The sequence below is a fragment of the Aquarana catesbeiana genome, linkage group LG09 (genome assembly GCF_042186555.1).
Source record: "Aquarana catesbeiana isolate 2022-GZ linkage group LG09, ASM4218655v1, whole genome shotgun sequence".
In the NCBI taxonomy this organism is placed as follows: domain Eukaryota; kingdom Metazoa; phylum Chordata; class Amphibia; order Anura; family Ranidae; genus Aquarana; species Aquarana catesbeiana.
In genome coordinates this window covers 289,908,065-289,922,573 of record NC_133332.1, presented here as the reverse complement: position 1 = coordinate 289,922,573, position 14,509 = coordinate 289,908,065, and the positions used below count along the sequence as shown (strand labels likewise).

The following is a 14,509-nucleotide window of genomic DNA, read 5'->3' as shown; positions in this document are numbered from 1 at the left end:
CTTACAGCAGGACAAAGACCCAAAGCACACGTCAAAAAGCACCCAGAAATGGTTTAAGACAAAGTGCTGGAGAGTACTGAACTGGCCAGCAATGAGTTCAGATCTAAATCTCATAGAGCACCTGTGGAGAGATCTCAAAACAGCAGTTGGGAGAAGGAACCCTTCCAATCTGAGAGACCTGGAGCAGTTGGTTAAAGATGAGTGGTTGAAAATTCAAGTAAAAGAGGTGTAAGAAACTCATTGATGTTTACAGGAAGTGATTGATTTTAGTTTTTTTCCAGGGCCTGTGCTACCAACTATTAAATTGAGGTGCCAATAATTTTGTCCAGTCCATTTTAGGAGTTTTGCATGGAATGTGTCAGATTTGGCTTTTTTTTTATAACAATAAAACAAAAGAAATAAACATGAGAATGCTCAAACATTTGTAATTGCAACAATTTTTTGGGTGAAGTGGTGCATTATCTGACAGAAATGCAGGAGTGCCAATATATTTGGACATGACTGAGATTATATATATATGATGCGCCGCCCACCTCCTCCTCCGTCCGTGACGAGGAGGCGGAGCTTTGTTACAGTGGCTGTGTATAGGAAGTCGCGCTGCCCACTGTAACAAAGCTCCGCCTCCTCCTCCTCGGAGGGATGGCGCAGACTTCCTATAAACACAGCCACTGTAACAAAGCTCCGTTTCCACCTCGTCACGGACGGACGAGGAGGAGGCAAGACGGCGCAGACCTCCTATACACACAGCCCTGCTGTGAATCGAAGGGGACAATGTACGGCGTAATATGGCTTTCCTTCCCTCCGCATCAATACTGACACGGCGGAACAGGTACATGGGCACAGTGAGGCTTGCAAAGGGCACAGTGAGGCTGAAAATGAGCATTGTTGACCCTATTTTCCACTTACAGTAGCTGCTGCATTCTCACCCTAGGCTTATACTCGAGTCAATAAGTTTTCACGTTTTTTTGCAGTAAAATTAGGTGCCTTGGCTTATATTCGGGTCGATTTATACTCGAGTAATACGAATATATTTATTTATTTGGGGGTTCTAAGTAATTTTCTATTAAAAAAAAATGATGATTTTGTAAGCAACAAATGTCAGAAAAAAGGCCTGGTCTTTAAAGGGGTTGCAAACCTTTGCAGTTTTTCACCTCAATGCATTCTATTGCCTGTGTCAACAGATGCAGCAGCAGCACACGGGAGCGTGCCCGCACAGGTGCCCCAAGGGAGAGCGCTTCTCCGACGGGGCACTCGAGAAGAGGGGCCAGGAGCGCCGCTGAGGGACCCTAGAAAAGGAGGATCGGGGCTCTTTTTATGACAGCTGTGAGCAGAGGATGGCTCTGCACTGAATTGTAGAAATGCTGTTTTAAAATAGTGAGGGGGGTTCAATAGTAATCTGGATTCTTTAAAGATTAATCATGCAGCTCTATAACAGATTACATTTTTTTTCATGCTCCAACTGCCATTTTTAAAACAAATTACAATACAAATCTCACAAATGCACTGTAGACAAAGCTGGAAAAGTTACCTGCTAACCGCATAATGTAGCTGAGAAGCACGCCTGGGCAATCTCCCTCTCCGAGTCACCCTGCATAAAGAAAATTAAATTAAAGTCATAACTCATCCTGGTTTACAAACCCTACCTGTAGGTCGTTGTTATGGCTTTCATGATGTTCTTTTTATTTAAAGCTGAACTCTAGGTAAACAGCTACATACAAAAGATGAAATACTCATTTTAACGGGCGTGAGCCATGTGACCTGCCAAACCCGGAAATATTATTTCCCAGAATGTGATTATTGCCTGGGGCAATAGCTGCTAGCAATAATCACTATTTTCCCGTCAGGGACGGCTCCCCGCATCCCCCGACCGTGTTGATGGGGGAATTGAGCGACTAGCAGAAAAAAAAAAAAAAAAAAGCACCATCTACGGCCTGCCTAAAGCTAGCCATAGACATGTAGTCATCAACGGAGAGGATTAAAAAAAGAAATCAATTGATTCCCCCATCCGTGCCAAAACAGCGTGAATGGAGAAATCTCCACTGCCGGTTATTGTATTCAGACAGCCACAGCACTTGCAGCTGCCTGAATACCCTTGAACAGTGACTGATAGGATGTAGACACTATTCCACTGATCATTTTCCTTGCTCAGTAGACTTTTAAAAATCTTCTCCTGTTTAGCTGGTTTGTACCGATAAGGCCACCAAGGGTTGAACTAACACCGATTCAGCAGGATCAAATTCAAGCTGCATGTGGCTTAACTTAAAGTGGTTCTAAAGGCAGGTTTGAGCATTCTCTGCATTAACACACAAATATGCAGCCTCACTAGACTGGGCTTTTTTCCATGGGGCCGCATACTTGCATATCTCCCTTTGGGAGTGCATCGAGAGCCCTGGGCCCCGTACTAACAATCAGAAGACCCGGTTCTGGGTCATCTGATCGCTGTGATAGCCGCTGATTGGCTACCACAGGGATCACTCCCTGTGAAGCCTGTTCCCATGTTTTCTACTTTCTGTAAAATGGAGGAGAGACGCGCATCATATCTATTTCTCTCTTCCTTTGCAGAGCGAGAAATAAAAAAATTATAATAATACATATATACACACACATACATACAATTAAATACACACACACACCTTTGGTGGAAGGTTATGGAAGTAGCAAGAAATATACTAAAATGTATTTATTATTTTACTATTTTGGGAACTTTTCCTTTGATGATTAAAACAAATAATAATAAAATCAGGAGGATTTCCATTACCATTTACCATCAAATGAAAGCCCAATTTGTCCTGAAAAAAAAATAAAAGGTATAATCCACTTGGATGCACAAATTAGTAGTGACGATATGTACGGTTTTACTAACACATGTCAAAGTTGCAAAATTGTGCTTCGGCTTTAAGATTTGTTTAAGGCGCGAAGGGGTTAAGGTAAAAAACTTTCTGCAAGCAGCTCACTTTTCCCCACCCACACTTACTAGAACTCAGTCTATTGATGTGCAGAGAAGCAGCAGCTCTCTGCTCTCCTTCCTCATTGGTTCCTGTTGCTGTCAATCACAGCCAGTGAAGAGGAAGCCAGGGGTTAGTGGGCTGAGCTGTGCTACATCAATGTCAATGGTCACAGAGTGGGGCTCGGGAGCGAGCACGCAAGAGTATCCCCATAGCAAGCAGCTTGGTGTGGAGGAGGAGCCAGGAGTGCTAGTGGGGGACCTGAGAAGAGAAGGATCGAGGCTGCTGTGTTACACATAAGCTAAATTTGGAGGCAGCCATGCTCCCCCTGTATACAAGCACTGCAATCATTTCATTCTACACCAATTTCCTCAGAGCCCTTTAAAAGTTGTCCATATTCCATGAGATCTGGATGAACAAAGCAAGCAGTGTGCGGGTCTTATACATACTGTACACTGTTAATAGGATCTGGACGTCTGGCACTTTGTAGGACCATATTACTGATAGGATTTGGAGAAAAGGCACCAACAAACATTAGAGAGCATATACCTGATACAGTTCTACACAGTCTGACCGGGAAAGTTCCTATGTGGCTGGCTTGAATTTTCACTATTGATTACAATTGCTTTCTCTCCAGGACAGATGAATGTCCTTAACAGCCTCCACCCCCCCCCCCCCTTGCACAAACATGCAAAGATTATTAGGACAGCTGGGATGTGTTAGACCCTGCCCCCTGCCTGATGTTTGTAGACAGCTTAGCAGTCATCTACTGACCATGTGTATGAACAAATAAAAGTTCTCAAGAAACCACATCCATGCCTTGTCACTGAAACAGGGGAAATATTTCAATGTTAAAGTGGAGTTCAACCCACTTTTACAACTCTTCAGCATCCCTCACTAAACTGCGCACTATAAACGAATTGGATATTTTTAATTTTTTTTTCTCAGCACCTACTGTATATTTGCTGTATTCATTTTTCACTTCCTCCTCCCTGGCAGCGGCCCATCGCATCATTTCCTTTTGCAATGCCTTCTGGGAAGGGGTGGCAACTTCCTCTGACACTGCAGTTGCTATGGAAACCTGACCTGAAACCTATTACACTGCTTGTGCTGCACTGAGCATGTGCGAGATCTGCAAGGATGAGGTCCAGGAAGAAATACAGTCTGGCTTCAGGTGCCCACACTTAAGATGGCCACAGCCTGCTGTAAGTTTATAAAATAACAAACTACTGCTATAAACTAACAAAACAGACCTTAGTTTACAGACTAACTTTACTAGAATACATTAAGCTTGTGCATTATGGGGGTATTCTTATTTAAAAAGTATAATTTCGGCCGGAACACCACTTTAACAACTGTTTAACAGGGTATTTCTCTCACCTTAACCACTTCAGCCCCGGAAGGATTTACCCCCTTCCTGACCAGAGCACTTTTTGCGATACGGCACTGCGTTGCTTTAACTGACAATTGCGCGGTCGTGCAACGTTGCACCCAAACAAAATTGACATCCTTTTTTCCCCCACAAATAGAGGTTTCTTTTGGTGGTATTTGATCACCTCTGCGGTTTTTATTTTTTGCACTATAAACAAAAATAGAGCGACATTTTTTACAAGGATCCTCCAAGAAAACAAAGCTCAAAACTACCCCCCGCCCCCCCCCCCCACCCAAACCACCCCATGGAGGCTACCCCCTGCCAACACCCTACCCGGCCCCAGCACAGAGCACTTATTTCCACACCGCAACGCACTCTGATGCTGACCCCGAGGCGTATACCTCCTGGCGAGACCATGTCCGCAGCACACCCACAAAGCAGGACTTCCGTATGCTCATTCAAGAAGTATGCAAAACCTGCAGATCCAAGATTAACACGCTACGCACTGTTCTCCACCAGCTATCTACAAAAGTCACATCTCTGAGGAAGAAGCCTGCGACACCAAGCATGAACTCTCACAAATACATGACTGCCTGGCCTCACAAGCCGCCACTCTCAGGGACTTTCAATGTCATCTCAAGGACCTCGATAATAGGGGCAGGCGTAACATCAGGGTCAGCGTTCTACCAGAGGTGACCCAGGACGAAGTTTTACCTACAACTCTGCAAGCTATTTTTAACAATGTACTGGGCCGCCCGGAACACCAAAGAGTTAAATTAGACCTGGCCCATCGCGCCCTCCACCCCTGTGGACCGAGGTCCAGACCACAAGATGTGATCTGCAGGGTACGCAACTACACCCCCAAGGAGGACATTATGAGAAAAACGCGCAACGTGCACACCAGAGACTCCCAACCCGCCACCTTTGTTATGTGGGTTATACTGTGAATTGTTAACCAGATCTGATTTTGTACTGAATGTTATGTTTTTTTTAATGCCTCCTCCTCTTCTACTGGATCCTTTCCTCCTCTTCCTCTGCTATTCTCCAACCTCCTGGACACCTTCCGCCTCTGGAGCTCGGATTCCATCTACAGGGTCGTGAATCTTCTATTCAAAACCGTCCCGGGGAACCGACCCGTAAACCCCCTGGACACCACCAAGCCTGCTAGGTAATCTACTACCTCCCCTCCCACCCTACCCACCATGATTAACATACTATCACTAAACATGAAGGGCCTCAACTCCATTATCAAGCGGAGCCTAGCTCTACAAGAGTTCAAGCGGTTCACAGCAGACATCATTTTCATCAAAGAGACACATCTTGCTAAAAGGGGCACCATGGCATTCGCCCTTAAACGCTTCCCTCAAAATATACCTGGCCTCCAACCCACGCAAACGAGCAGGGGTAGCAATCCTTTTTAGGCAGGGTTCACCCTTCCAGTTACAATCCCTGTACTCAGATCCACTAGGGCAATATCACATACTTAGAGGTTCCTGGAAGGGAGCCAACCTCACTTTATGTGACATTTATGCCCCGAACACCAACCAAAATTCCTTTCTGTCCAAAGTGTATAAACGGCTGTTTGCGGCTCCCCACCATTATTTAGTCATCGGAGGGGACTTTAACCTGGCCTATTCCCCATGCCTTGATAAACACGCCATAGGGCATGGGAAAACCTCCATGGCCGTCGATAGGAAAGCCACCCTCTTTCGCCAATTAACCAGGAAGTATGCTCTATTCGATACTTGGCGCACCGCCTACCCATCAGCTAAACAATTCACTTTTAACTCCCACACCCACAAGTCCCACTCGCGACTGGACTACTTTTTTGTCAATGCCTCAACCCTGAGAGCCTGTACAGGCTCAGATATTCAAGCAATCTCGTGGTCGGAACACGCTCCGATTAAACTCTCCCTCGCACTCTCCCCGGGATCCTTTCGTACACATCACTGGCGCTTGAATGACTTTTTACTCAAACATGACCCTTCCAGAGTGGAACTGGAACAAACCCTGAAACTGTACTTTGCAAAAAACAGCTTCCCTGAGGTCTCCACCTCCTCCCTGTGGGAGGGTCATAAGGCGGTCTTTAGAGATCAGTGCATATCACTCTCCACTGCCCTAAAACGAAATGCCAATGTAGCCCGCCGACTGCTATTAGACAAACTCAAACTCTTGGAAGCACGACTGCTTTCTTCCCCATCCCTAACCATTCTTAGGGAACTTATAAGCAGGCTGAGGGACAGACCTGGGTGAGATAGAGAAAACACTGCTCAGGCTACGACAGACCTACGACAAGGCCAATAAACCACATACGCTTCTAGCAAGACAACTTCACGAGCGAGAGGTGACTTAGTCACCCACCCCACCTTAAAGATGCAAATTGCATCCTTCAATCCCACCCCGCTAAAATTGCCCAACTTTTTCATGACTACTATTCGACTTTATATAACGACCTGAGTCTTCCACACAACCCTCGACCTATCTCAGGCCATCCACTCTTACCTGGCGTACTGATCTTCCTATGCTCTCCTCTTCCGCCCTAACTAGCCTCAACTCCTCTATTACAGAAGAGGAAGTAACTGACACGATTAAATCTTTACCAAATAACAAGGCTCCCGGGCCTGATGGCCTACCATACCTCTACTACAAAACCTTCCTACCACATCTGATTCCCCACATAACAACCTTGCTTAACTCATTTCTATCCAATACACCTATCCCGAAGGATATACAAACCTCCATCCTTACGCTGATCCCCAAACCGGGAAAGGATCATACCCTAACCTCCAACTATAGACCGATCGCACTCCTCAATACCGACGTAAAATTTTTCACGAAACTTTTAGCAAATATGTTAAACAACTTCATGCTAGAGCTGCACGATTAATCCTCAAGGATCGTTATCGCTATCTTGACTAAAGTGTTTCACAATTCTTTCTATGCAAAGAATTCTCTCTGCTCTTCTGAAGTCAAAAGAAAGGAAGAGAAAAACTGTGCAGTCTGCCAAAAATTAAAACATTCTTTATCAGTTGAACATAAGTCTAAACATTGTAACAATTGGTCAATAGAATAGACTTTGTGTGTAAGTGAAAAAAGTTTAACCACTTAAACACTAAACTTTTTTCTGACATTTGTTGGTTTCAAGTTAAAATCATTTTTTTTTTGCTAGAAAATTACTTAGAACCCCCAAACATTATATATATTTTTTTAGTAGACACCCTAAAGAACAAAATGGTGGTTGTTGTAATATTTTATGTCACACTGTATTTGCACAGCGGTCTTTCAAATGCAATTTTTTTGGAAAAAATTACTTTTTTTTTTTTTTTTTTAATTCATTAAACAGCTAACCAGTAAAGTTGGCCCATTTTTTTTCTTTTTGTATAATGTGAAAGATTTTATGTCGCGAGAATTGTGATCTTTTTATTCTAAGCAAAAAAATTGTGATTCTCATTTTGGCCAGAATCGTGCAGCTCTACTTCATGCTGTCACTAATCCACAAGGATCAAGTGGGATTTATTCCCCTTCTGCCAGACTAGAGATAACACTCGGAGGGTTGTTGACCTCGTGGAGGTTGCAAACAGGACCAGATCAGAGCCAATACTTCTCAGTTTAGATGCGAAAAATGCCTTCAATAGGCTAAGCTGGCCCTTCCTGTTTGCAACTCTCCATCGGGTTGGTATTGAAGGCTCTTTCCTCCGAGCCATTACTCACCTATACTCATCCCCCTCGGCCCTGGTCCGTACCCAGTTTGCCTCTTCCTCTACTTTCCAGATTTCCAATGGGACTCGACAAGGCTGTCCACTCTCCCCTCTTTTTTATGCCCTATGTATTGCGCCCTTAGCAGCCCATATCAGAAAGAACCCAAACATCCAGGGTATCCCAGTTCGTATTAGAGACTTTATGATATCCTTACTTGCGGACGATGTCCTCCTCACCCTCACGCAACCCAATGTTTCTCTCCCGAATCTACACGTAGAGCTAGACGGTATAGTGCCCTCTCTCAGAATACAAAATCAATAACTCAAAGACGGAAGCCCTCCCCCTCAATATACCCCACCAGACACTATCGGCCCTCTCACAAACATTTAATTATACGTGGAAGACCTCTTCCTTAAAATACCTGGGGATCCACCTCACACACACATACAACACACTCTATAAAGCCAACTTCCCCCAACTATACACCTCCATCAGGGCTTCCGTGGCCAAGTGGAAATCTCTAAAACTATCTCTTTTTGGCCACCTTGAAACCTTAAAGAGGACAATTCTACCTAAACTTTTATACCTTTTTGAGACACTACCCATCCCCATTCCAACTTCACAGTTTAAGAGACTCCAGGGCAACTTGATTAATTTTCTCTGGAACTATAAGAGGCACCGGATCGCTAGATCGGTCCTGTACACTCCCCGCAATCAAGGCGGCCTTGCGTTCCCTAACATAGCCAAGTATTATTTAGCTGCCCAGTTACGCCCTGTAGCCTCTTGGTGCACCCTCCATGCCTATAACCGATGGACACAATTTGAGAAATTATGGTTAGCCTCATCCACCCGAATTCCATGTTATGGAGTTCTGATGTAGTGTCTGGCGGTATACAGCTATTAGGGCCAATGGCGCTTCTGCTCACGCTATGGGGGCGCGCAAAATCGACATACCCGCTTACCACCACCTCCTCCCTAGCCACTTCATTCCTATTCACACCCAATATTCTAGATAGCTTGACCTCGCAGATGTCTCCCTTCTGGATGGATAAGGCCTTATTTCGCTAAGGTGAATTGGTAGACACCAGAACTAGAACCCTGAGATCCTTTCAAGATCTGCAAGACGCCTTTAACATACCCAGGCAGGCTTTTAGTTACTTGCAAATACGGCATTATGCGCAATCTTTGGTAACGAATCTTCAATTCTCCCCCCCAACCGAATTTGAAAAACTATAGAGGGCTTGTCCCCTAAACGGTATGATGCCGCGCACTTATCAGCTCCTGACCATGGATTTATCGCCAGCCGGACCACAGCATGCCTATATGGGTAAGTGGGAGTAGGCCCTGGGTGTGGATATACCCCTGAATGCGTGGCAGCTCATATGGTCGCAGGCCTCTAAGAGCTCCATCTGTACGCTCTATACAGAGAATCAATATAAGATTCTATTTCATTGGTACCGGACCCCTGACCTGCTCCACTCCATATACCCCTCTGACGACCCCCGATGCTGGTGGTGTTGTAAAGATAGGGGGACGCTATATCATATCTATTGGACCTGACCTCTACTCACCCCCTATTGGCAGACGGTACACTCCCTGCTTCAATCCATCTTTGGCACTGGGATGCCCTTCAACCCGAAAACTTTTCTTCTAGACCTCCCACCCACCTCCTTCTCTAAACTGTCAAAAAAGCTCTTGCTAACTGCAGCGCGGTGTTTGGTGGTCCTGAAGTGGAAAAAGAGGGAACCCCCTCACTGTTAAAGCTGCACTCCAGTATCAGATGTTAAAAGAATGGAGTACCTGACGGCCTCTCTAAATAACACCCTTGATATACATAATTGAGTATGGGAGCCATTGGTCCTGTTGGAGACTCCTACAACCCAATACTCTGTAACACTCGATCTTGCAGAGATTGTCTGCACTTATGATTAGTGCCTCTCAGGTGGTGTGGAGCTTTTGGGGCAGGTGGTTGTCCTTTCTTATTCTCTCTCCTTCACTACTTTCTATCCGGTTTCTTTCTTCTACCTGACGCCCCTTAACCTTTTCATTATATTTTTCTCCTCACCCACTTGTTTACGCACATTTATGCAGGCTAGACTTTGGTATGCTACCTAATTAACCTGACAATTCTACATACTGCCAATGGCTGTAAGCTATGCACGACTGCCTAGAACTTTACCACTGGCCAAAACGTTTGTTGATTACATGCCAGATATACTTTCACTACAACAAAGCATGTTTTCCTGTATTTTATGTTGGAAATTCATTTTTTCCAATAAAAATTGTCAGTTCTCAAAAAAAGCAATATTTATTACTTTTTGCTATAATAAATATCCCCCAAAAATATATAAAAACGAATTTTTTCTTCAGTTTAGGTCGATATGTATTCTTCTACATATTTTTGGTAAGAAGGAAAAAAAAAAAAAAAAAAAAAAAAAAAAAAAAAAAAAAAAAAAAATCGCAAAAAGAGCATATTGATTTGTTTGCGCAAAAGTATAGCGTCTACAAAAGAGGGGATAGTTTTATGGCATTTTTTTTTTTTTTTAACAGAGTTTTATGGCATTTTTATTATTAATTTGTTTTATTTTTATTAGTAATGGCGGCGATCTGCGATTTTAATTGTAACTGCAACATTATGGCGGGCGCATCGGACACTTTTGACACTATTTTGGGACCATTGTCATTTATACAGCGATCAGTGCTATAAAAATGCACCGATTACTGTGTAAATGACACTGGCAGGGAAGGGGTTAAACACTAGGGGGCGATCAAGAGGTTAAGTGTGTCCTAGGTCCTAGGGAGTGATTCTAACTGTGGGGGGGATGGGCTACTACTCGCATGACATCGATCACTGCTCCCGATGACAGGGAACAGTGATATCTGTCATGTCACTAGGCAGAACGGGGAAATGCCTTGTTTACAAAGGCATCTCCCTGTTCTTCCGCTCCATGACACGATCGCAGGCACCAGGCGGACATCAAGGCCGCGGGACCCACGGTCACGGAGCACATGGCGGGCGCGCACCCACAATGCTGCATCTTAAAGGGGATGTACCTGTACGCCCATTTGCCCAGCCATGCCATTGTGCCGACGTATATCATCATGCGTTGGTCGGCACATGGTTAAAGGGGTTGTAAAGGTTTGCATTTTTATACATACTTGTTATACTTACCTGTGCTGTGAAAGTGTTTTGAACAGAGCAGCCCTGATCCTCTTCATCGGGTGCCCCCACAGAGAGCCGCTTTCCACGGTGGCACCCATGTGGGCGTGTCGCCGAGTCCCGCTGCTGCGTCTATTGACACAGACAGCAGTACTCGGCCCCGCCCCCCTGCTCTTGTGTCACTTGATTTGATTGACAGCAGTGGGAGCCAATGGCTCCTGCTGCTATCAATGTATCCAAAGAGGAGAGAGAGCGGCTGGAGCTGCTGGGCTCGTGCTCATCAATAGAACAGACGGGTTCAGGTAAGAAAAAGGGGGGGCAGCTGCAGCACAGAAGGTTTTTCACTTAATGCATAGAACGCATTAAGGTGAAAAACCAAGAGAATTTACAGCCCCTTTAACCATTTCAGCCCAGTAAGATTTGCCCCCTTAATGACCAGGCCATTTTTTGCGATACGGCACTGCGTCACTTTAACTGACAATTGCGTGGTCGTGCAACGCTGTACCCAAACAAAAATTATATCCGTTTTTTTCACACAAAGAGCTTTCTATTGGTGGTGTTTGATCACCTCTGCGTTTTTTATTTTTTGCGCTATAAACAAAAAGCGTCAATTTTGAAAGAAAAATTTTTTTTGCTATAATACATATCCAAAAAATTAAAAAAAAACAAACAAAAAAACAAACTAAAAAAAAAACTAAAAATGTATTCATCAGTTTAGGCCGATATATATTCTTCTACATATTTTTGGCAAAAAAATAAAAATAAAAATCGCAATAGGTGTACACCGATTGGTTTGCGTCTACAAAATAGGGGATAGATTTATGGCATTTTTTTTAATTTATTTTTTTACTAGTAATGGCAGCGATCTGTGATTTTTAGTCGGACTGCGACATTGCGGACAGATCGGACTCTTTTTTTGGGACCATTGACATTTATACAGCGATCAGTGCTATAAATAGCCACCAATTACTGTGTAAATGTCACTGGCAGGGAAGGGGTTAACACTAGGGGATGATCAAGGGGTTAAATGTGTTCCCTAGGTGTGTTCTAACTGTGGGGGGGCTTACTGGAACATGACAGAGAACGTGACTTCACTGTTCCTGATCACTGGGAACAGTAGATCTCTGTCATGTCACCTGTCAGAGCGGGGAATCGCCTTGTTTGTTTACAAAGGCAGTTCCCCGTTCTGCCTCTGTAATAGGCAATCACAGGTCGCCGGCGGACATAGAGTCCGCCCAACTCGCAGGCTATCGTGCCTGCGCAAGCCGCCGGTACAGCTACGGCGATTTGCGCAGGAGAGCTGACCTGCCGCCGTATAACAACGTCAGCTGGTCGGCAAGCGGTTAAAGAGATTTTCCCTTACTTCCACAGCAGGGTCTATGAAAATGAAGGTATATTACCCTTAGTGCCGGTTCACACTAGGAGGACTTGTCAGGGGACCTAGTCGCCTGACAAGTAGCGTCCCGTTCAGTACAATGGAACCGTTCTAATCGGAGCGACGCAGGAAAAAGGTTCCTGTACTACTTTGGGGGCGACTTGCATAGACTTCTATACAGAAGTCGTTTTGCAAGTCGCTGTGGCAGTCGTGTGCAGGTCGCCTCGGTGAGGCAACCTGCAAGTCGTGCCGAACCTAGTGTGAACCGAGCCCGAGGGAACAGACTACAAAAAAAAAAAAAAAAAAAAAAAAAAAACATACCACAGAGGTTTCACCTTGTTCTTATTCTATAATAAAAAAGTTGTCAGCTTTAAATTTCACTATCTCTATCAACATTGACTATTAAAAAAAAAAAAAAAAAATATGTTTTCCTCAGCTTAGGCCGATATGTATTCTACATAATTTTGGTAAAATGGCAATAAGCGTATAATTGATTGGTTTGCGCAAATGTTATAGATTTATGCCACTTTTATTATTTTTTTTCATCAACTAGTAATGGCGGTGATCTGCAATTTTTATCGTGAATGCGACATTGCGGAGGACAGATCGGACACTGCTATTTATAGCACTGATCGAAGTGGTTAATCTGTGTTCACTGTCTCAATTCAACCTACAAGTTGATTCAGCTTTGATTGGGTCTCCGCTATGGTAACCCGGAAGCGATGACATGACATCACTTCTGGTTTACTTGGATGTCAACAGTGCCATTTTTTGAAAATTAAAAGTATTCAAAAAACACAGATCTTGGCATTTTGAATGCTTTCAAGTGCAAAGGAGGGACATGGAGTCATGTTGACCCCCAGATCCCTCCATAAAGAGTAACTGTCACATGCATGTTTACATGCCTTGTGACAGCAATAAAAATAAATTTCAAGCAACAGTGTAAAAATAAAAAAAAAAAGTTACCCCTTTCCCACGTGCTAGTGTGCAAAGGCGAACACATGCATCAGTGCCGCGCGCACGTACGCATGCATGCAAACAGCGATTGTCCCATACATGTAAGGTATCTTCGCAAACGTCAGACCATGGGGCAGTAATTCTAGCAGTAAACCTCCTCTGTAAATTTAAAGTGGTAACCTGCAAAAGGTTTTTAAAGCGTCGCCTGTGGATAGTAAAAATGTACGTGGCTTGTCGCCGTTGCGTGGGCGTGCACAATTTTAAAGTGTGACATGCTTGGTATCCATTTACTTGTTGTGACATCATCTTTTATATTTTACAAACAAATTAGGTATTATGTGTATTGTGCTTTTTTGCATAAAAAAAAAAAAAAAAAAATTGTGCATTTTTTCCCCAAAAATGTGTTTGAAAAAATGCTGTGCAAATACCACGTCACATAAAAAATTGCAAAACCCACCAATTTATTCTCTAGGGCCTCTGCTTTTAAAAAAAAAAAAAAAAAACATTTTTAGCAAAGAAACAAAACCTGGATTTTCACATGTATACAAAAAGTGCCAGGAATTACCCGGTCTTCAAGTGGTTAATACATGTTTAATAAAGTAGTTCTTTTTTTTTTTTATAACCATGTGTTTATGCCGTTTAACATCCCTGCCATCCTATATTTTTTGATCTCCCACTTATGAATCATCCAAGACTAGCAGTCAGAGACAACACTGCAGATAAAAAAAAAGATAAGAGGTTGTTACTATTCTTATTTAAAAAGGTACTTTTATAGCGCCGTCAATTTACGCAGCGCTGTACATTCACATCGGTCCCTACCCTCAAGGAGCTTACAATCTAAGGCCCCCTTGCATTCATACACTAGGGTCAATTTAGACAGAAGCCAATTAACCTACCAGCATGTTTTTGGAGTGTGGGAGGAAACCGGATTACACGGAGGAAACCCACGCAGGCACAGAGAGAACATGCAAACTCCAGGCAGGTTGTGTCGTTGGATTCCA

General features: G+C 43.8%; 1 protein-coding gene across 2 annotated transcripts in view; it reads right to left on the bottom strand.

Annotated features, from left to right (window-relative positions):
* The window catches only part of FAM3A (FAM3 metabolism regulating signaling molecule A), a 110,065-nt gene that overhangs the window by 58,145 nt on the left and 37,411 nt on the right, over positions 1–14,509 (bottom strand). For both annotated transcript variants that reach the window (XM_073600401.1, XM_073600400.1), the window contains exon 2: positions 1,529–1,588. In XM_073600401.1, coding sequence (XP_073456502.1) covers positions 1,529–1,541 — 13 coding nt within the window. In that variant the 5' untranslated portion in view covers positions 1,542–1,588. The remainder of the gene's footprint in view (positions 1–1,528; positions 1,589–14,509) is intronic.